The sequence below is a fragment of the Lynx canadensis genome, chromosome D2, assembly GCF_007474595.2.
Source record: "Lynx canadensis isolate LIC74 chromosome D2, mLynCan4.pri.v2, whole genome shotgun sequence".
Classification (NCBI taxonomy): domain Eukaryota; kingdom Metazoa; phylum Chordata; class Mammalia; order Carnivora; family Felidae; genus Lynx; species Lynx canadensis.
The window spans coordinates 16,278,267-16,302,019 of record NC_044313.2 but is presented as its reverse complement, the minus strand read 5'-3'; the positions used below and the strand labels follow the sequence as shown (position 1 = coordinate 16,302,019).

General features: G+C 45.9%; 1 protein-coding gene across 23 annotated transcripts in view; it reads right to left on the bottom strand.

Moving 5' to 3' along the window:
* Positions 1–2,247: 2,247 nt before the first annotated feature.
* The window catches only part of ABLIM1 (actin binding LIM protein 1), a 218,388-nt gene continuing 196,882 nt past the window's right edge, over positions 2,248–23,753 (bottom strand). For 5 of the 23 annotated variants that reach the window (XM_030335054.2, XM_030335042.2, XM_030335041.2 and 2 more), the window contains 11 exons: positions 23,021–23,125; positions 21,204–21,251; positions 18,137–18,283; positions 15,920–16,011; positions 14,591–14,696; positions 12,139–12,203; positions 11,454–11,514; positions 10,377–10,384; positions 9,283–9,357; positions 8,281–8,361; positions 6,231–7,214 (listed from right to left, as the gene is read on the bottom strand). In XM_030335054.2, the coding sequence (XP_030190914.1) occupies positions 7,101–7,214; positions 8,281–8,361; positions 9,283–9,357; positions 10,377–10,384; positions 11,454–11,514; positions 12,139–12,203; positions 14,591–14,696; positions 15,920–16,011; positions 18,137–18,283; positions 21,204–21,251; positions 23,021–23,125 (902 nt within the window). In that variant the 3' untranslated portion in view covers positions 6,231–7,100. Of the gene's footprint in view, positions 7,215–8,280; positions 8,362–9,282; positions 9,358–10,376; positions 10,385–11,453; positions 11,515–12,138; positions 12,204–14,590; positions 14,697–15,919; positions 16,012–18,136; positions 18,284–21,203; positions 21,252–23,020; positions 23,126–23,753 lie in introns of all 23 variants that reach the window. The other 18 variants (XM_030335052.2, XM_030335048.2, XM_032595181.1 and 15 more) reach the window with 6 other exon arrangements.

The following is a 23,753-nucleotide window of genomic DNA, read 5'->3' as shown; positions in this document are numbered from 1 at the left end:
GCCTTCGGGAGGTCACGGAGATGGAAGCAAACAGTGTGGGATTTGAAGACGGGCCTCAGGAATCCCAGTTTTGCTCCTTACTGGCTGGTGATCAAGAATGTTTCATTATCCACTGAGTTTGCTCTCCTCACCTGTAGGGTAGAGCCACAGTGATCTGTCTTATAGGCCCGACATGAGAAATTCGGTTAACTTAAACCCTGGCACTCAACACAGAGGCCTCATTACAGTTGACCTGAAGAGCGGAGACACATGCGAAGCTCATAGTACTAGGCAGGGTTCGAACAGCGTCACACATCATGTTCAACCATAGGCCCGCAAAGAATTTTCTGGGGCAGGTTGGGCTGGGCCCATCAAGGAGGTTCTTAGAGAGGGTGTGAACTCAGGCTTGTCTTTGATTCAGGGCAAACGGAGCCCATGGGAAATGCCCACGGGCAACTCCAAGGAGCTATGGACGACTGATCTCAGTTAATGTTGCCATTACCTCTCGTTCCTGGGGCCAGATCCTCCTGCTCTCTACCTCCTTGAAGAATTGGACGTTGTACAGAAGGAGAGCCATTGTCAAGGCTGCAGAGGTAGGAGAGAGCATGGTGTGTTCAGGGAATCTGCAGAGGTTTGGGAGAGCCGGAGGGCAAGATTCGAAGGCGGGGCATCGTGGGAGGAAAAGCTGAGCAGTGGGCAGGGCGAGGCAAGTGCCATTACGAGAGGCCCTGGACTCCCGGCATAGGCTGTGAACTTGGCTGTCAGTGTGAGGGCTAACCACTGACGCGACACAGGGAGTCAGTCTTCAATGCAGTGGTGATCACAGTGGCAAAAGCCACAGAGAGCTCAAGATAAGGGCTGCAGGTAAACGCTGGCTGTGGTAATCAGCCCAGAGAGGTGATGCCGGTGCAGGTGGAAACAGAAGCGACCAGAACACAGACCTCAAGCTGGACCTCCTGACCTGTCTTCTACACTAGTACACTCAAGGTACCAACTGTCTGGAGCACAGTCTCGGTTTCCAGCTTGGTGATGAGGGTCCGCGTGAATGCTAGGGTGACTGGCCCCTGGACAGGTGTTACGGGTGGCACGTTTGTGTCCCCTCCCCCCCCCCGCGGCTCTCCACGAATTTATACACTGAAATCCTAATCCCCGATGGCATGGCCTCAGGAGGCGGGGCCTTGGGTAATTAGATCACGAGCACAGAGCCCTCATGGTAGGATTAGCATTCTTATTATTTTTTTTAATGTTTTTATTTTTGAGAGAGAGAGAGACAGAGCACAAGTGGGGGAGGGGCAGAGAGAGAGACACACAGAATCAGAAGCAAGCTCCAGGCTCTGAGCTGTCAGCACAGAGCCCAAGGTGGGGCTCAAACTCGTGAACTTTGAGATCCTGACCCAAGCCGAACTTGACCGGTGACTCAACTGACCGAGCCACCCAGGTGTCCTGGATTGGCACCCTGATAAGAAGGGACATGAGAGCTTGCTTCCTCTCTCCCTGCCATGTGGGGACACAACCAGAGATGGCTATCTACAGACCTAAGCAGATTCTCACCAGACACCAGATCTGCCTGGATCTTGGACTTCCCAGCCTCCAGAACTGTACGAAATGAATGTGTGCTGTTCCAGCCACCCAGTCTATGGAACTCTGTTAATAGCAGCCTGAGTTGACTACGACAACCGGCTTGACAGACCCACAGTAGAATGGCTCTGGTCAGAATAGGGCATCCCGAGTCTATATACATCCTTGTATTTTCCAGCGAGCCCAAAATTGTGGCAGTGAGAACAAGTAAATCAAAATCTAGAAGACTTTCTTCACTTAAAGTTGGTGCTTTGAAAGATGGGTTTCTACCAATGCACTGCAGTTTCTTAGTAAATGGTGAACCACTCATGCTAGTTCAGAAGCTCTTGTCCTCAAGGTTCATCAATCCCCCTTCTTGTCCAGATGATGAGACTGTCACTGTTCTGTGTCACAAAACCAAATACCAGGTAGACCAGCACAGCCCCAAAGCTCTTTTCAATATTTTTCCTTTAGTCAACTTGGCCACTCCGGTCTGAATTCCTGGACTGTCCTGGAACACACCATTGCTATTCGTTGCATTCCCCCCTCCCCGCCAAAACGGCCTTCCTATGTGACAAAAATGCATTCCTAAAGCTTTGGTATTCTGATTTTGTTCTGGTCATAAGTCAGGCTGGTACTTGTTCAAATGGGACAGACCTTTCAAGGGAGCAGGGGAGCAAGAAAGGCAACACGGCGTGGAGGCATTTATGGACAGAATAAAGCACACACTTTATTCACTGAGTGGCGAGTGCACAACAGTGACACAGAGTATGGGGTAGGGAAGCGGCAAGTGCTGCTTGCGACAGGAACGTGGGGCAGGTCGGGGCCATAAAGCACAGCGACGTGGGGCCAGCTGGCCGCCCCTGCCTCTGCATACTAGTATGTGGTATTCGGGGCACAGACGGACACCCACTCACTTTCACGGGGGACACGACACATCTTTCCAACAGCAGCTCTTCCAAATATTCACTTTCATATTTCTGAAAGGGGAGGGCAGGAAGAACTGGACATCTTTTGACACTTGCAAAAAAAAAAAAAAAACTCCATTAAACCAAACTCAAAAGGAAAGGATGGTAAGAGATTTGTCTGCCACTCACAGAAACCACACGCATTTGTTACCAGACAGGTCTGTACACGGAACCCAAGAGGAACATCGATATCGTGGACAACTGTTTTCTCTTCCACAGGATAAAGAAACATGGGCATAGACCATCATCAAGTGGCTCACCACCTTTCTGGATGTTGGCGTAAATAGTATTGTCTCCTGCTACCTTTGGTGAATAGGTTCCAAAAGTGACTCATGGGATCTTCACTCTTGAGAAAGACACTTTGGGGAAGAATTTTATTTAATGATAACAATTGCCAGTCGATTACATCAAGCGTCAGAAAATGTTGGATTCGATTTTGTTGTGTCTGCATACATTGTTTCGGAAGTTTCTTTCAGCTTAAACGGACCACCTCCCCCTTTCTGAGTTTGCCATAAGTTACATTTGCCCAAACGAAAACACAAAAATCCACATGCAAAGCATATCCATCACCATCTCCTCATTGCTTCCTGGGCAACAAATGGAAAGTGATTTTTTTTTTTTTTTTAAAGGCCAAAGTCAACGTTTCGCTTTCTTTCATTACGACACAGTCGGGTAGTTTCCTTAATGTACATTACACTCTAAGGTGGCGTCAACTGTAAATCTCAAGCCTGAAATCATCTTTTTTTAAGAGAACATTCTTCAAAAGGGAGTACTAATGAGTGAGTTGTAGGGGCTTACTCACAAACACTTGGTTTATCAAAAGAAAAGAATTTCAAAGATCAAGAAGGTCAAGGCTGGCCGAGGAAGTGTAGACTGAACAGTGACCAGGAATGCAGAAGACGTGATCTAAAAATCGAGCTTGCCTCAGAGGACACAGAAGGGGGGACGACACGGAGTTCCTTTCCTTCCACCATCTTTCCCGACAGTCAGAGAGAGGGCTCACCTGCCCCTTCGACGCGCAGGACGCTAACACCAAGCTTTTTGAAAGAATTTTTAGAAAGACCTACCTAGTCAAAAGTAGTGAATTTGAATTTTTTTTTAACTTGCAAAAGCGTATATATTTGATATAATCATCTGAGAAGCAATTCTTTAGAAAAAGGTGTTTGCTTTCAAGTGTAAAGAAATTAGGTGAAAGTTTTATAAACATTTCCAGCAAGACTTCTCTAGGTAGAGTTGACGGGCACAACCAGACTGAGAACGTGAGCTGCACGGGGAGTGTGGGCCACAGTGCCCATGAACTCTGGCTCTTCTGCGTGAGGTTGCACAGAACAGGCAGTTTACTGCTAGTTATTGAACGAGTCGCATGAAGAACATTTCCTAACTAACCCAAACCAAAATGTGGGTGCACAGCGGGCTGTACAAGTTCCCAAATGATCTTCACGTCTCCTCTTACACCACACAGGAAGACTAAATGGTATCGTGGCTCTCCTGGGAGAAACCGGAAAGGAAGCACTGACTTTCGTGTTGCCAGGGGCCTCTTTTGCTTTATGCAATCGGTGTGTGCTTAAGGAATTGCAAGTAGGCCCAACCCTCAAAAATGGAGCCCTTGGGGGACGTGCCAGGACAGTTTGCCAGCTGTGGGAGTCCTTCCCTAGAGGGAACAATCTCTGTTCCTTTGGCTGCGTTAACGAGTGGAATTTTTATGTGCGGTGCAGAGTGGGGTTCAAGCAGAGTACGCAGAGGTCCTGCACGGTGGCCTGGACGTGCCGAGGACAAGCATGCTGAGCCCGGTTTTTAAAAAAACGGAGAGGCCATTGTAGCCTATAGAATAGATTTGGCAGTTAGGAGAACCAGGTTGCCCCACGGCCCATCCCTCCAGCTGGAATCTTCTGCCGGGAGTGGAGTCGGGGAACCCGCTCCACGTTATGGTTGTCTACAACCCCTCCCCAGAGCACAGCGCTGCTCTGCCCGCAGACGGGAGGCTACTGACGTTTTCTGGTAATGCATTTTTGCATGGTGCAGTTTAAATGAGCTAGTACGCTCAATACGGAAAGAAGCTTCCCTCCCCCGACCCCCAAGTTGGATGCAGAATTGAATTCAGAAGATACAGAAGTAGAGTTTCATTGGTGGGAGGTTTTGGTTCGGATCTTTAACTACCACTGCAATTTTTCTCCCACTGACATTTGATCTATGTGCACATGGGTCATAATTCATTAACCAATGAAAACATGGAGGGCCCTTTCTTATCCCCGTAATGAAAAACTTCTCTCCACCAGCCTAGCACGGGCACCCATTTGGCCATGCTTGTGACTGATTACTGGGAATACCCTCTGGTCTCCACTCCTCCCACTGGGCCAGGGCAAAGCAAGGACTAGGATACGCGGGCCTGAGGCGGCAGGTGCAGGAGAGGTCGGAGGGAAGTCGGGGCGGCAGAAATACTGAACGAGGCAAGAGGCACTAAACTGCGAGCTGCGGTCCGGAGGCTTCAAACCCAGGAGGAGCCGGTCTTCTTTCGTCCACTCCATCAGAGCCACTTGCAAAATGCATTAGTAGGTCCAATGCGCGCGCGCGCACACACACACACACACACACACACACACACACTCCTATTTGTGAGAACAGTCCTCAAACATTCAGTGTCTAGCACTGAAAGGACAGGCGGCTTTCGATCCCCTTGGGGAGGGTGCAGGACAGTGCTACTGAGCAGGCCCAGAGCTCAGCACAGCACCCGGGTGATGGAGTGCATCACAAGTTAGAGGTTCGCAGTACAGGTCCTGGAACAAGTTTCCTTTCTTTTTACCACTGGAGTCAGTTACCAACTAATTCAAATACTTGGTGCCAGCAGGAAGAACTTCTGAGCCTTTATTATCAGAGGCATAGGAAGAGAATTTGCATGATTTCTCTTTTGGCTTTAAAACAGAGTTTCAATTCCTAGGCAGAGCCCCCAGTGCACACGAATAAATGTGAAAGCCTCCCGTGTGTGGAGCTGGAGAGACCCTCCCTCATCCGACTCACAGGTCATTTGAGCCACGGCCGGAAGCTGCCAGGAACCGTGATGCGGTCTTACACGCGCGTTTTGGTGAAATCCTAGGCCCCGCTTTAAATCTCGTGTTGCCAAATTGGTGAACGCTGGTGCGATGCTCCGAGCTCCACACACAGCCCGATCGGAGGTCTGTTTCCTCCTCGGCGTGCTGCTGACCTGAGCTCCATCAATCACGGAGGATGCTGGCTTCTGACACCAACACCCTTCCACGAAGGATGCCTTGTTGGGTGTGGTGTAGCCTCACTCTCGCCCTTTGAGTCAGGCGCACGTGTGCAAATGTTCCTTGGAAAAGCTGCCGCCCGGCCGGACAAACGTTCAAGCAGAAATGAGATGTAAAAGTACACGCAGACTCCCCAAACTACCCTGGGTGCGTCCACGTACGCACACACACACACACACACACACACACCATGAAGTCAACAGAGCTAGGCAAAGAAGGAAAGCTGAAAAGGCCAAATTAAATCAGTCTGAAGCAATGTACCCTGGAGTTGCAGAGATTGCAGAGAGAAAAGCGTGCCCTTTCCTTAGCCGACTACTGAAAAGACCTCAAACCCCCCCCCCCCCCCCCAAAACGCCGGTGGGCTTGATCGGATTCAGAGGATGCTGGGTGGAAGAAGGACTAGCGAGGGCGGGACACATTTCTTTGTTTTTTTTGTTTTTTTTTTTTCTTTTTGCCAGGAGTGCCGCGGCCCCCCTGGGCAAAAGTCCTCTAACAGCACACAACCGGAGAGAACCTCTCCCTTTCCTTTCTGGGCGGTGGGGCCGGGGGACAGCTGCTGTCCGTGGTGGGGAGGCTGAATGAAGCACACAGTCTGAAGCAGGAAAAGAATGAAGGGAGATATTCCTTTCATTCCATTTCCCTCTCTTTCTCTTAAAAAAAATTTTTTTTTTTTTTTTTTTTTAAATAATAGCTAAGTAATTTGCCAACCAGGTCCTAGCAAACAGTAGAGAAAAAGGAGCGTGTTAAAAATGACTCTGGCTGCTATTCAGCCCCCTCGGAGCAGAGCTTGCCCGGTGCCCCGACGCTGATCTCCATCCTGCTGGGGGGTGCAGGTTGGGCTTCGCGAGGCCAGTGAGGACAGGGGTGCGCAAAGTGGTGTGCCCGCATGGATATGTCCCTCAGGCTCTTCCTCCTTAGCCACAGTGCTACATAATAAATATATTCCTACCTCGGAATTACTACAGCTGCTTTTTTTCCACGCGGCGTCCTAAGGGCACTTGCTGGCTCTTACCCATACGGTCAGCACTATTGTGAGACAACAGTTATAGGAACTGTTGCGTACATAAGGTGATGGAAAAAGGTCACGAGTGTGGGGAACACAGAAATTTCTATCCTGTTGCTTCTTGGCAAGTGTTGCCGGTGGTGGGTCCGAAGTGTGGCTCGTGGGCGTTTTCACCGGGTTTCCCCTTTCGTCGTTGCTGAGGGACAGTAGCTTGAAAGTTCTCCAATCAAGTTGGGGCCTTAACACAACATCTTATGTGTCACCGCCACGTCAGTCCTTTTTCTACCTGCTGTCTACGCGGGGCGGGGGTGGGCAGGGGGTGGGGGAGGCCTAGAAGAGTCTCGCTTTCTTCTTCATGTCGTTGCGTCTCCAAAGAGGTAACTTGTCAAATTCCTGTATGGACATTCCAAAGATTTCCCGAAACACTTCTGGGGCTAAGTGGCGCTGTGACGGGAGAAAAGATCAGTGGTTAAGTTCCGGTGGCCACCCGAACGGCCTTGAGCCCTGAGAGTTGCTCTCAAGTCTACAGGGGATCATTGTGAAGAGCAAGACAGAATGATGGCAGAGGAGTTTACTTCTTGAGCTTGTTAGCAGGCCTGGCCTCACTGGATCCTTACCTGGTTGGCCCAGGGGAGGCACCCTCGCCAGGAGGCAAAAGAGCTCATAGAGTATTGACGGTTATTGAATATACTTAATGGTGATGGGACATAGGAAGGTGACCCATCACCCTAGAGGCAACTCCATTTCAGGTCGCTGGGATGTTGAGGAGATGCAGGGAACATGGACCATAGTAATAAGAAAGCCAGAGAGACACTTCCAGAATGGTCTCCGGGGAGCTCAGCGGCAGGAGTTTTGGTGGATGCCTGGTCTGTGAGGAGGACAGACTCCACCTGTCGTCTCTCCTAAAAAGTTCCCTCAGGATAGTAGAGCCTTTATTCTCTGTGCCAGACTGACTTCACATACAAAGGTACTGCCTTTTGTCAGGGAGAAGTAATGATTCTTTTTAAGACTGGCAGCCAGAGTTTTTCTTAATTAAAATCACTCAGATGGAAAAGTATAAAGATCAGCATTCCGTGTCTAAGGAGGTCTCGGGTGTGTGCACCCAGAGAACCCTTCAACAAGGAATGTGGGAACAGCCAAGAGAGACACTCTTCGTCCAGCACTCCCTTCCCTCTCGGACCCAGGCTCAGGGAAAGGTCAGGCTCTAGGTATCTGAAGAAGGATGGATTCCACTCTACAACCCCGGCCATCAGGATGACGACATCGTTTCCACAGAAAATGACTAAAATCATACTGTGCCTCCTGGGTCATCTTTGGGGTTTCACCACACATTTAGGCTGATCTCTTAAGTGTATATTTGGGTTTTCATCCCAAGTTATCGTAGTTCTACCTAACACATGAGGTTGATTCTTTTCATTTTTTTTGCCTGGGGAAAGTTGGGGGAAGTGCACAGGTATCTGCAGTTGGGACTAGTTATTTATGTATTTAGTTAGTTAGTTAGTTAGTTTACCTCCAGCCTGGTTCTGTCCACGTCTCTTAGGATTTTGTTGCGCCCTCTGTTGGTCACCATCAGCATTTCATATGGAAATATCTGAGAAGCAAAGAAAAATACCTCTTCTAGAACACCGTTGTCCATTTTATTAACAAGCAGAATCTACCTAAAATCTAGCACTCCCAAGATAGAGCTTCTAAGACATTGTAATTATAGAATCTGAATGATGGGTGTTCCTCAAATATCCAATGGACAGGGACCAGTTCTCATACATTCTCAACTCACCATGTCTCATGTGACCCTGTGCCTTTGGAGGGCTTTGTAGAGTGAAAGAATACAAACCTATTATGTCTTGGGGGTAAAGGTAAAAATTAGAAGTGAAATGATAGGAATGTGGTTTATATGACAGGGTACCCTTGCAGGGTTCAACGGTCTTGTTCCATGACCGGCTCATGATTCCATGCAGCCAGGCAGGCCCAGAAGCCCTCTGGTGGAGGACACTGAGATAAGTCCCAGTTATGGTCACCAGGGAGCATAGCCTTGGGCACCTCTGGAGTTTCAGGATGGTCTGGAGCTAGGGTAACCAATCATCCCAGTTTGCTCGGCACGGAGGAGGTTCCTGGAATGCCAGACTTTCAGGGCTCACGCTGGGAGAGTCCTGGGCAAGCGGGATGTGTTGGTCACCCCATCTGGGGCGGTCTGTGGGTGCCCCACTTTGCACTGGGCGTGCCTCGCAGTGCTTGTACCAGGGGCCAAGTACAGAGCTCGTAGGAGAGGTGTGCTGTATTTCACTGTGGATGCATCATACCGCACCCAGTGAGGGCTTAAACCTGTTGACTCAGTGTGACAAAACCAGTGGAGAGTCAGGGTACTCTGTGATGTGGCTTGTGTGATGTATCAGCCTGGAAGCAAGTGGACCTCAACACTGAGTGTGATGGAACGGCAGAAAACCAAATCTCTTCAGGGTGATGGCCCGGTGTGCTATTCCCGTATGAGAGCCGGGAGAATGGCTACACTTGCCTTTGGTTCCAACATGTTGGGCATGGACACCCCCCGGTCCATTCTTGTCCCGGACATGTGGCCGTCTGGGAGAGTCTGCAACAGAAAAGCCGCTTTAAGGAGCACATGACAGCGTGGGGAGCTGAGGGGGGAACCGTGTGGCCTCCCCAAACTCCCAGTTTCTGTCTCAAATCCTGTTTTACAGATGTGCCATTGTGATCACCATAAATATTTCAAAAATGAAATCCTTTCTGCATAAGAGCAGGGATACTGGGAATACTGTTCTTCTGTCATTAAGTGGGGAAAGACCCTGGCTTAATAACTACTGAGGGACCCCTGGGTGGTTCAGTCGGTTAAGCATCCGACTCTTGATTTCGGCTCAGGTCAGGATCTCCTGGTTCTTGAGATCAAGTCCCAGGTCCAGCTCTGCACTGACAATGCCGAGTTTGTTAGGGATTCTCTCCTTCTCTCTCTCCACCCCTCCCCTGCTCATGCTCTCTCTCTCTTTCCAAATAAGGAAATAAACTTTAAAAACAACAACTATTAATTCCTAATTGAGGCTCCACACATGAAAGTATACAGTATATTAAAAGATTTCCAAGTCTGTGATTCTTTTCTTACTTTACTCTGAGTTTTCTTTGTATTCCCCCCCGCCCCCATCCTCCACCATGATTTTATAAGGCTAGGGTCTAGGAAAAAAGAAATGGTACCAGACAGGACAGGAATTTCTTTTCATTTGGGACCATGGAAAGGAGGGGAGGACCCAAAGCTCGGAGTGGTTAAAACCGAAAGGGAAAACTGTATGTGGGCAGACCCTTGATGTTGGTCCACTTCTGCCACAGAGAGGACGCTCTGAGGCCAGAGCAAGAGTCCTCGGACACCTGGCCTGGTTCATGCCACGTCCCCAAGGCCTGCGGGGCCAGCTTGACGTGGGCATCGGGCATTCCTGATCCTTACGGCTCCTCACATCTCCGGGCTAATGAATCAGACCAATCAACCCAAGTTAAGAATCTTCTCGACAGAAACCCTTCCCTCGAGCCACCACACGAGTCTGGACTGGTAAATGGCTGTTTTGCTGGCGTGGTCAACAACTTGAGAAAGACAGTGTTCCATACCTGGTAGTCTAGAAAGGAAAGAAAAAGAAAATTTCAGAAGAGAAAGATCAGAGAAAAACACGACACATTAATATACAATATTCTACTGCAATTCCGCAGACATTCTACAAGGCACCGTGTTCTTCTCTCTGCTGGGGTCTCTGGACACGCTGTCTCCCTGAAGCTAGGAGATGCTACTCCTGTTTCAGTTATCAGTTAAAACACCCTTTTTTTCACTGAGGCTTTCCCCGACACCCTGAAGGTATTTCCGCCTTCTCTGCTTACAGCATGTATCTCTGGAAGCTTCTCTCTTGTCACCTCAACCTGTCCCTGTGTCTCACTCAGTCATGTGCATTTTTTTTTAAATAATTTTTTTTAATGTTTATTTATTTTTCGGAGATAGACAGAGTGGGGGAGGGGGATAGAGAGAGGGAGACACAGAATCGGAAGCAGGCTCCAGGCTCTGAGCTAGCAGCACAGAGCCCGACGCGGGACTCGAACCCACAAAGTGCGGGATCATGACCTTGGGCTGAAGTCAGACACTCAACCGACTGAGCCACCCAGGTGCCCCACTCATGTGCATTTTTTTTTAATGTTTATTTATTTTTGAGAGAGAGAGAGAGAGAAGAGAGAGAGGCACAGCGTGAGCAGGGAAGGGGCAGAGAGAGAGGGAGACACAGAATCTGAAGCAGGCTCCAGGCTCCAAACCGTCAGCACAGAGCCTGACGCGGGGCTCGAACTCGTGAACTGTGAGATCATGACCTGAGCCGAAGTCGGACGCTCAACCGACTGAGCCACCTAGGCGCCCCTCATGTGCATTTTTGATAGGAGGGCCGTGTCTTGCTTAGAGTGTGCCGTAACTCCAGAGATCTATGTGGTGGAGTGCTCGGCACATGGCAGGAGCAATGAATTCATTCTTACAAACTCTGCTTCTCTGGTCTCATTTCAGGGGTGACGCTTTGCGATTTTAATACATGCTCCGTGAGCTCCCACAGGCTAGCTGTGATCCGACTTTCGGAGGGCAGACTGCACGAACAGAGACCATGTATTTGTGACTGCACAGCCAGTCAGTCAGCAGTGTGACCGCGATGGCCTTACCTCGGACTCCGCCGCTGACGTCCCCATAGCTGTTGTACTGAGCAAAGTCTGTGGAAACAGGCTGAGATGAGGAAGAACAACACATCGTTAGAAAATCCACTCCACCGTGATGGTTTTAGAGCCAGGTGAAAAGAAAGAAAGGATTTACAAAATCCTAAGAGTTCTTCCCAAGCTGAATTCCTGGGCCCTTGTTATATTTCTTCTACTATTATGGAATCTCTTTGTCTTTCGTGATGCCTCCGATGCCAGCAGGACCTGGGTAAGCACGTTTTCTTTTGCCAATAAATAAAAATATGTTTCTTCACACAGCTACGCAATTACATTTGTCCTATGCTTTGGGGGGAGGGCGATTGCAAGGAACTTTCCTGTATCTTTTCACAGCAGAGATAAGGGCTCAAGTTATTACTTTTAGCTTGAAATATTTGCCACACGATCAATTAATGTAGTCTTCCCACGAGCTTATAGAGGTTATTTTTCCATCTACAGTCAATTTCTCTTTCTCTCAATAGAACTATTTTATTCTGCCTGTAACTCAAAGTGATTTGCCACGATATCAGAGATTATAATTTTCTTCATATCCTAGGACTGAGATCATATTATCAGACATACTCAGACAGTATGTCAGCACTTCATACCAGGTCTGAAGAAGGAATAAACTCAGGAACAATTCATTGAGAAATCTTACCCGGTGAAGCCCATTTTTTCCATAGCCTGGGAGAGATGAGGTTTTAGATGATAGAGCATGTGAAGCTGAATGAGAAAAGGTAAAAAAAAGAAAAAAAAGAGGAAATCAGAAGTCCAATTCTTAAAAGCTTCTTTCTTTTAAAAGTAAACTCTATCCCTAATGTGGGGCTTGAACTCACGACCCCAAGATCAAGAGTCGCATGCTGTACCGACTCAGCCAGCCAGGTGCCCCCAGAAGTCCAGTTCTGTAATGAAACTGACAATTTATCTTCTACCTTACAGAAGAGAAGATCCATAGAAAAATGGAAAAAAATAACCCAGATAATGTTGGGCTCTAATGTTCCTGAAAGGCCACCACATTTGGGTCATGCAGGGAATGGATGGAGAAGGAAAGAGTTCCTTGATGCTGCTTTATCTCCGAATCCTCAATACAACCTAATGATACCATTATTATTTCCATTTCATAGAGAAATAGGGGCTAAGAGAAGTTAAGTATCTTGCCCAAGGTCACTCATCTTATAAACCGCTAAGCGATGATCTGAACCCAGGGCTACCTGGATGCATACGTTCATGCCCCATTGGTCTGGCAGCAATAAGTGACCTGAAAGCCAACCGTGTAAATGTCATGCTCTCCTGGCCCACCAGGAGAGGCGTGGGATAAGCCACCCCATTCATGGAGTCTCCCCATTAATATCCCATTAATCAACAGCCTCGCACTACATCAACTATGGGGCTTTCGGGGGAGCAGACCTGGGTTTGAGTTCTGGCTCTGCAACTTGGCACCTCTCGGGATTTCATCTCTGTTAGTCTTTGTTTCTTGACTCATGTAGATATAGTGCTATATATTCTTATAGAACAGGGCTATAGAGTTAGACGGAGCTCTGAAGATTAGTAAACCACTCAGTGCAAGATGGATGCCAGTGAGGCATCTCGGAGAGGCAGCCGGGCATTCCCGTGCACTCCGGGGTTATAACACTTGGACTCCTGAATCCTAGTTTTGCTAGTTACTAATAATGTGACATTGGGTAAGTTACTTAAATTTCCTGCTCCTGTCTTCTGATCTATGAAATGGGGATGATAATAATAACATCATCGACTTCAATGGCATGTTGTGAGAATAAATGAAATAATGTTGAACACAAGGGCTTGAATGTAGTGAACATTAAACATACTGTTAAAGAGACTTTTAGAGGGACAAGTACACACTAGTTGAGAACACGGGAGAAGAAATATTGTGGGTTAAGAGGGCACTGACTTATGACAAATATAAGCAGGGGGAAATATACTGATCAACTATTCCAGCCCAGTGTGTAAGTAATCTCCTTCAAAAGTATCAAAAACAACTCTGCTTGTCTTCAGCTCTTTCAGTGAATATCTGAATGTAAAATCACAATGTCTTGAAAATGTTGTTCAAGGTCTCTATAATCAAAAAGCATTCTATTCTCTCCCTCCCTTTCTTTTTTTTCAAAGTTTGTTTATTTTGACAGAGAGAGAGAGAGAGACAGAACAAGCTGTAGAGAGACAGAGAGAGGGGGACAGGGGATCCAAAGCGGGCTCTGTGCTGATAGCACAGAGCCCGATGCAGGGCTTGAACTTAGGAACTGGGAGATCATGACCTGAGCCGAAGTTGGACGCCTAACCAACTGAGCCATCCAGGTGCCCTGCCTTCCTCTTTTTTTTAAAGAGTAGAATAGTAAAAATGAAATGAACTATAAGGGCTTGATTCACATTGTCATACAGTGTTCCAGATTAAAAGGGTAAATCAATTTCATCAAACGTTAAGAAGTCTCTTGCAAAATCAAGTTCCCTTGAGCCAAAAATCATAGTTCTTCTCTAATGGAAGTAAGGTAAGAGGAGTTGAAAGTACATGGGTTTAGAAAGTCTGAGACCCTTTCTAGGGTAAGAGAATATCAGTGGCTACTTCTGTGTATGTGGATGTCCTCCTCTCCCAGCAGGGGGCATAAAACCCAGAAAGACACAAGATGCTGATTATGTACCTTCTTCCTTCCCTGCCTGATCTAGACCTCTCAGTGATTGAGCTTTTCCTTTATGTTTACTTCTAATTGTGCGTGTGTGTGTGTGTGTGTGTGTGTGTGTGTATTCCATACATTACAGATATACGTGATACACCCGTGTCTCTAAATGCTCCAAAAGCATCTGTTCTCTGTAAGGATTTCCTTTCATGGATTCCCTCTAAGATGAGTATTCTGAAAAGACCCTCAGAAAATCCTCCCAGCCCCCCCCCCCCCCACTTCCGTCATGAAGAAGATACACATTTAAGGAAGAACTACGGCATCCTCGTAAGCCAAGCTGACACGCAGTGGGTTTCCTGTACTTCCTTTCACGGAGAACACATCAGAAGTGCCCCTGCCTCTCCTGGAACAGGCCAGGCAGGCTCCCTGCAGGCAGGGGGCCGGCTCCTGCTGGGAGACGGCAGTGGGTCCGCTGCTCACCTGAGTTGATGGGAGAATCGTAGCGACTGGCTGACAGGGACGACCTCTCCCGGCTCTCCTTCTCCATCTCCTCTTTCAATATCAACTGCCCCAGGCCTGAGTTGAGCTATTCACAGAGAAAGACACATAAAAGAGGAGTCCACAATTATGGTCACAGATGGCAGTTTCTGTTTGAGAAGGTCCTGCAAGAAGTTTCTGACTCTAGAGTGAACCACCCAGAGGCCGGTGGTTCCCCAGAGGGTAGGCCGGGTTTTGAACCTTGAACCCCTCTTAGCCTTTTTTAATGTCAAGATACCATTCCCCTAGGCCATGTCAGAAGAATGTTCTCTCTCCTCCGCCCTGCCCAGCGTGCCCTGAGGTGACCTCAGGAGGCATGTGCGTATGCCGATTTTTGAAGCACAAAGGGGAGTTTGGGGAGAGTATCTTTAAAAAAAGAAATTACACTGATTTGTATAAAAACAAGAAAACACAAGTAGTGTATGCTCGTTGCACAGACTTTAGAAAATCTAGAAGGAGAGAAGAGTAGCCCATAGTCCACCACTCAGAGATAACCACCATTTACATTTTGATTTTTATCCATCCTGTATTTTTCCATGCGCATATTATACAAAACTGGGCTCATGCTATAAGTGCAACTTTGTATCCTTTCCCTCCATACAACTAGTATCTTGTGCGTTTCCCATACGCTTAAGTATCTTTGGAAAATGTCATTGGAGCGGATTCATTAGTTTCTTATTGGCGGGAGGGTATATAATTTCCTGGCTCCCTCTACCCCAGGCTATAACGGACTATCCTTCTTTTGGTCTCCTGGGATGTTGTGGGAGGGGTATAATGCGGGTTTCTTGGTGGCAGTCCATTTTGTCCCTTCCCTCCTGGCCCACATCAACATATTAGGTCCTACAAGTCCCGAGGAAAGACTTGGACAAATACTCAGTTCCAAGGGAATTCCTTCGGCAGAAGCTGCCCTGGGGGAAGGAAGGCAGGTGTTGCACCACATGGGTGACAGCGTGGCTCCACCCGGCCCTTCGGCACCCTTTCAACGCGTGCACTGCACACACACGCCCCACGCGGTCACGCTCTCCTCACAGAAGCTCGAACATTCCACGTCCCCCTGACCTCCAGCTTCCAGGCCATCTCTTCCGGAACCCGCTAAGTACCCTGTCTTATAGTCACCTGAGGCCCGTCTTCAGTCGCCTACCGGATTTCGGGCCCTTTGAGGGCCGGGACCACCTCTCACTCCCTTGGTGGCTCACCCATCGCATTCACTGAAACTTCCGGGTCTACGGAACTGAATTGGAGACTTTGCAGCAAAGTAGCTTAAGGACAAACCTTCATCAGTTGCTCTTCCTGCAGCTGCCGGCGCCTCAGAAGCTCCTCGTCATCTTCCTCTCTGCCACTAGGTCTGCGTCTCATGTCGGCTCCTAATTCCACAGCAAAGACAACTTCTCACATGAGCCCCATGGCAAGGGATCTTAAGGCGATAGTCCACCTGCGCTCAACTTGTCCCAATGGCAAAATCGGCAGCAGTCTTTAACGTTCACGAACAACACAAGGAAAAGGGGGCCCACCGCCGACTGAGCCCTGCGGGTGGGTTTCTCGCGACGGGGGCCTCCTTTGACAGGCCAGCTCAACGCGTGATCTGGTAAGGCATGACCTTTGGCCTCCCGACAACTGATCTGCTCAGTTAGAACTTGGCGTGCCCTTACGGCTGGGGCTCAGTCATCCCATCAGCCACTGGCCGCAGCCCTCTGTCATAGGTGGGAAGGCATCTAGAGTTATTAATTGGATCTCTCGGAGGTCAAGTTTCAAAGAGGGGAACCCAAGGTCACGTACATACCGCCCAATAGGTAAGATCGTCACTCTCTCGTGTTCTCTTTTTCTGAACAGACTTGTCATACAATCACCCTCCCTCTGCCCTTAAATTCACTAAAAAGCATGCTTTTATTTCCCTTTTAAGGGATGAGTCTCCAATGTTTTCCTTCCCTCAATCCTTGGCAAAAATGGTCACGAGAGTTTTATGCTAATAGGTCAATAAAACAGCATTCATACAGCTCAAAAGTTACTTATTTCATTCCAATCTAGCAAATCACTTACAATTTTTAAGCTTCTTGGAAAAGGGGAGACAGGGAGTGAAAGGGAGGAATCTGTCCGAATGGTTGTAAAATTAAGATAATTATTGTTTTTCCTAAATTGCTTGGATTAATCTGGCTGTGGGAGGAAACAGGCAAGCTTGCTAATCTAATCAAAATAAACTTTAACCTATAGTCTCAGTTTTTATCCTTTTGATTAATGGGCCAGAAATTTGCTTCACTTTGGAACCCAAAAACTATTTAGTGGTGATGATTTTAATCACAAAACATTCTTCTTCCTCTGCCCCAAATTTAGCTATATGTGTCCCCACAAAGCAACATGACTGAACCGAACCTCAAAGGCCACAAGAAGTGCCTGCAAGGCACAAACTGGCAGGGAAAAGCTGAGGACTGATTGATTCTTAGTTCCTAAAATCATAAATGTCAATGTGAATTTACTCTCTTTAATCTATGCTAATAAAAATGAAAAGACACAAGTTTGCAAGAATTAAATAAATCTTAAGTCAGCATAATATACAGAGTACTTGGGAATAATGAACTAAGGAGGGAAATTTTCCCTCAAGTATTTCTGTAAATATAGATTGCTTTAAAGTCCACTTATACTGTTTGTAAAAATTATTCCGGAAAATGGCTTGATGAGAAAAAGTATGATGAAGAAAATTTGGAACATTGAAGGCCTTTTAAAAAAGGTTGTCAACAGACATGTGAGAAGATAGTTCTGTCTTTGCAAAACTGACTCACTAAATCTTCAGTATTAGCTTCTGTGTTTGCTAAATACCCCCTTTTAGGCCAAGTGATTTCACAACTTGCAAAACAGGAAAGACACAGACACGGTTCTAAAGCATAAATTTGTGGTTCAAAGCAAAGAATGAAACAGCTCGAACGTGACATTTTAGCACAGAATTCATGGAAATGAGATGGAAAATCACACAACTTCATACGAGTGGTTATTCCAGAACACCTACTACTCGGTGACAGCCTTTCTTAGTAAAGGAGAACGTGATCTCACGAGTAAGGCAGAAGTGCTTCAGTGTTAGGACTGGCTGTTAAGAGAATTGTAACTTCAACCCAGAAATAACCTAAAACAAATGTCACTGAAAGAAGTCACACCTCTGTGGACACTTGGTAAAGTCACCCACTAGACTCTACTTATAAACGGTGTTCTTGGCGGGAGGCTTTGGTTCAACTAGTTCAAAAGTTACTGATTCTGCAGTAACTCTGAGAGTCCCTGCAGATCATCTGTTTTAGACCAGTTCTGGCCGTCTCTCAGCGGGTTGGTGAGTGCAAGGCTCTCGTGATTGGGTTTTTGTAATTTTGAAGCATTTGGCACCCAAATGCTCTGGTCATACTTTTGTGTCTTTACGATAGGACACATTTTCTTGCATAGTTTTAAGCATTTCGTTTTGTGATCTCCTACCAATTTGTCCATTTTGGCTTAGCCACAGCAGTTGCATACCTACGGCGGCAAGTGAGGGGGGCCCAGGCCAGTGATCCGTCTCAATCTTTGGTATCTCGCTGGGATCTGGAGCTTGGGCTGCTGGGAACTTGGAAAACTTGATGATGTCTTCTGAAGACTTGCTCTGGGCTGCTAAGGCAGCTGCATCTAGGTGGGAATCGGGGGGGGGGGGGGGAGCTTAGCTATCGGTCTGCAAGGCCGTGGTGGTACAACCCACTTCCATAGTTGTCTTGTTTTCTGGCAAAAGTTTCAACTCCAGAAAGCTGTTTATGGCTCTTAGCAATTGCCCAGTCACTCAGTGGCACCTAGTGACAAGTGATTTTCCTTATGTTCTGTTGGATGCAAAATTTCATTCTACATCTGAAATACCTTATTGTAGAGCTGGGCCATTCGATACTAGCTCTAGCTATGCATGGCTACTTCAATTAACAAAATTAAATGAAACCAGAAAATGAATAAAATTAAAATCCAGTTCCTCAGTTGCACGAGCTACATTTTAAGCACTCAATAGCCACGTGTAATGAGTGGCCACCATATTGGAAGCACCATCGTAGAACAAACATTTCTGTCATCACAGAAAGTTCTACCAGATGATACTCTTCTAGAGCAATCAGAAATTTGAATTAGTAGTTTGAAATTAAAGAGCTAAGTTAAAAGCATGACACCATCCATTGACTGCAGTTGTTAACCATAAGAGGGCTGGCTTTGTATGTTTGTGTATTTCTATCTGTTCATTGGCTTTGTATGTTTGTGTATTTCTATCTGTTCATTTTAGCGATCATATGTCTAGTTCATTCTACTCCTTACATATTATATATGTGTCTGGAGTCCTAGGAGAAATGGCAGTGGGAAAATCCACGCTTAGCTTCTAGGAATTCAGCATTGTGCCTTGTAGGAATTTAGCATTGTGCCTTTCGTATGTTGACTTATGAATGTATGCAAAACACTCCTTATTTCCCTCAAGGGTCTGCACGCCTAAGCGAGCCTTCCAACTTCAAGACAACAAAAGCCAGACTAACAATGGCCTCAGTTCACAGGGTTCTTAATGGCTCTGCTTAGAGTTGTAGCTGGCTTAGAACTCCAAATCTAATCACAGAGCTGCAACAAAACAAACCAGGCTAAATGGTCAGACCCTGATTCTGGCTAATTTGGCAGACTGGCCTGGGATGCTACTAAACATTTAAAATATAGTTATAATGCTTTAAATAAAAACTATCCCCCCCTCTCTGGGCTCACATATTTTAAAATCTGGAAATAATTTTTTGAACCCTTAGCTCAAATTCCCCATTCTTTTAGTAACCCTCTGGGTCTCGTTTTCCTTAAGTGACTTGACCACGGTCACCCTATATGCTCATAAGGGGTGAAGTGTTGGCCAAGCACGGGGTAGCGCTTCTGAGTCTCTAACCTCTTGAGAAAAAATAAAAAATTCAGCTGGGAAAACACTGCCTACTACATCACCTTCTTAAAGATGTGTTAGCATATTAAAGACTGAGATGTTCTGCATTACAAAACAAAAAAATAGTGACTGTATTTAAATCTAGCATTTTCCAAATGCACTGGGGCCCAGACACCAGGTTTGATGTACCTTCTATTTCTATCACATGGAACTGCTCTTTTGCAGAATGTTCTTTGGGAACTGCCACTCTGGCTGTGCTATTCTTAATTACAACAAACTGAGAGTCAAGTCAGAGTACATTTCATTTAAAAAAAAAAGCCAATCTCTTAAATAAATAAGCCAACCCTATCCAATCTCTTTAAATCTTAATCATTTGATTATTTTTGTTTAGAGAGGCAGGGCCTTAGAGATTTTAGTAATAAAAACAGTTTCTACATTGATAAATCAAACTCTTGGAGTCTCATTTGTAAATTTAGAAAAAAAAAAGCATGACTTCAAACAGTAAGTACTTACGCATTAGAATTGGTGAAGTCAGTAAACATTCACATGTTAATGAGTGGGTGAGAAGACATTAAACCATAAAAAAACAAACAAAAACAATGTTAACAAACTTAAAAAAGCGAGCACACGGTGTAAAATCTTAAAAAAAAAAAAAAAGAGAAAAAAAATCACAGTGGTAGAACCATTACAATATGTACAATCTTTTTTTTTTTTCCCCTAGAATGTTGGCCTCAATTTTTTCCTGTGTACATTTTCAACTTTCTTTGCTTTTCAGGTCATCCTAATCCTTAAGGACTCATTAATGTCAACTAGATTTTAATGGCAGCCTTCAACTTTCCAGGCATGTTATGTGTATAATTTTCTGACGTCACCTGAAGACCAGTCTTGGCTTTCTATCCATTCACAAAGATTTATGGCATCTAATCTATAGAGACCTAATAACGGTGGAGGGAAATGTGATCTACCTATGGTAATATGATTTCCTGGGTTTAAAAATTCTCTATTTCCAGAAAAGGAAAACACAGTTATAAATCCGTATTAGGGATTTTCGTTTGCAGGAATTTCAGAGAGTAGCTGGCCTAACTTACTGGTTTTTGTCTAAAAGAAAACTGAGGGGCAGAGAAATCATGTCCGTGATATCATAGAGCCATTGAGGGGAAGGGCTGGGGCCCAGGGCCTTGGTCTTGGGTGTGTCCTATCCATTCCACTGCAAGGTGCAGACATGTGGGGAATTGGACAGTCAAGTTAATGTAGACTTAGTCCAGCTAAGTTTTCTAGGTTGCTGGCCTTCACTATTTTAATTACTTAAACTAATTAGAAGCTCAACAAAATTACTATAGAGGCTGGTTAAATTATTTGATGGCACATACAAAAAAACGGTATTTGTGAATTATTGTGTGAGCAGTACCTTCCCTTCTTTAGGAATGCAACGATACATGGTTTCATGGGCTCAAAGATTGCCTAGGAGTTTCCTAACCAAACTAAGCGTTCTCCATCTAGGAAAACCAATCTCACAACATTTGTGTGTTAGGGAACCATAAAGGCATAACACGCTGGGTGCCCCAGTTTGATTCTCAAAAGCAGCAGCAGGGAAGCCTTTCAGAGGACAGACAGCAGAGAGTTGAGCTGATATCACTACTTAAAAGCTACACGGAGGAAAGAGGGTTTTACCATGCTGTTTGTAGATGGGTGGTTTTCGGTAAATGTTGATCCCTTGATCTGTGGAAATGAAAAGCAAAGGTGTGTGATTATGGGAACCGGTTCAGCGGTGGGGAAAAATAGATCAACCAAGAGGCAAACCAAACTGAAGACTCTTGAACAAAATCAACCCAGAAGGTTAACTTTTGTATTACAAAGATTGAGGTTACTAGAAGAAGAGGTCACAGGAATGAGTGAATCACTATAGACAAGTGATATGGAATCCTTTGTAATACATCTTAGGATAGATAGAGATGCAATTCATTCATGAGCCATTTATTGCAAATACACACTTCACTAAAAGTGAGATTAAAACAGGAAGAAACGCAAGCAGTGGAAGGGACTCTAGTGGTGAGGAAGACATAACCAGTTTGGGGAAGATCCCCAAATTGCTACTGTCTAGAAATTGAGCTCCCAGTAGATACCAGGGGCTCAATTTACTTTTTAGCTAATGAGTGGAACAGTGGAAAGCAATGTCATATAGTTAAGAGTAGTTATTTTAAAACATAGAAATAGTTCTTATGTGCAAGGCTAGTCTGATGTCCTGACAGGATGAACGTCTGAGAAAATTCCAACTTGTAGAGGGCAAATTTAAGAAAGAAAGAAAGAAAGAAAGAAAGAAAGAAAGAAAGAAAGAAAGAAGCCAAATATTATCATTTGTTATACAGGACTGCATCTGATTATGCTACCATTTCACTTTGACTGCAAATGCTCAGGAAATTTCAAAAGGTTTGCTTCCTCAGAATCATGGCCACTGTATCTTGGTGGGGGCATTCTTCATGCAAAAAAAGTTGCAAATGTACACAACACTGATTTTAAAGTTCAGTGAAGCTTTATTTTAAAAGGCAGCTCTATCTTAGTGGTATGAATCTCGTTGAGCTTTCCTCTGTTTTATCAGGTAAGTTTGGAGTGCAAAAGAAAAAAAAAACGATTATAGATTCTGAATATGTTACCCCTAATGGGTAAGGTATTGAACCACTTTCAGTAGCTAAAGAAGTAAAACAATGTACTTCCCATGGAAAAATAACATCGTGACCTTGGATGGCCAATCTTGCCCTTACAAATTGAGCTGACCCTAAACATTAAGAGAATGATGGGTCCTGAGATTTCCAGTTCTTGATGGCAAATTACCATTTGTACCGTGACAGCAGATGCTTATGACTTCAGCAAAGCTTACAGCACCAAGCCTAAATTGCAAGATATCATTGTGGGCTAAGGAGGTAGTCAGTTGGTTACGTACTGCAGAAGGACCATCCAACTAACTGATCCAATTTTACACCTCTCTGAAAAGTCCATAGAAAGATTCTCCGCATGGGAGACAAACAGGAGAAAAAAACAAAAGTATTCTCGAGATGTTGTGGTTCACCTAAAGGTTCACCTTTAGGATGAGAAGGTAACTAGGTTGCCATTGCGAGAACTGTCAATGACACCAAACCACAGAGTGATATCTCAGGAGGCACTAATATAAAGGTAAAATTAAAATTTTAGTCCAAAAAAAAAAAAACCAAAAAAAAAAAAAAAAAAACCCAAAGCAACTCAACCCTTCTTCCTTCACCCTCTGCCTCCGACCTCCCTTCAAAAAATTTTGAGAAAACGTAAACCTTCCATACAATCCTGGCATTTCGCATCCAAAACTCCTGAAAGGCCCTCTAGGTCAGATCGTGCAATTTAGGGTTTGTCGACTGTGTGCATCCCAATGACGAGAGCATGAGAAATGAGACGAGACAGGTAACAGGGCTACGTTCTACACCGTGACAGGACACCCCAACAAAGACCGTGTCAGCTCCTACCTGGAACATGGAAATGTTTAGGGGCCTGAGCGTAAGTTGGAGTGACAGGGCGGCTGTCTGGCCGGGAAGGGAGAGGGGAGTTCCGGCCGCTGGACGGCTCATTGCCTCCAATGAGAAGAATGGAGAAAACAAAATGAGGGAAGGGACAGCAATAAAGAAAACAGAGCAAGCATAATCAAACTTCAACACGACAGACCGGGAGGAGGTATACCAAAAAGGAGAAACAAAAGAAACAAACTCAGTTTATCAACTTGGCTCACAAGGTGATAGAAGGTTACGTTTTGGGGCAGGAGAGACTTAGCTCAAGTGGGACTGGGTTAGAAGCAGCTAGCGGTAGGGGGCGTCATTCCGATGGCATGCGGTTGAAGGCCGTGAGCTAGCAGCAAACTGATTAGATGGAAAGTACATGAAGAGTCATGGAAGGTCACTTGCTAATGATTCAGGATCAGTTGTCGGACGACGAAATCCCAAGCACGTGAAGGGGCAGGATAGGCAAACCCAAATACGATCACTTCCAGGCATGATGGCAGAGGCTGGCAATTGCAGTATATTTCTCCAAACGGAAGGCCACGTCTGGGAGCCCGCGTGGCCACCCAGTCCCTCCCCTCAGCAATGCAAAGTGCCTGCACTACAGCCAACGTTTCTGTTGCCTCACTTTGAAATACACACCACGGAGACAGAGCCCTTTCTTTTAGGAACTTCAGGACCGCTTATACCACTCTCCGCCTTTCTC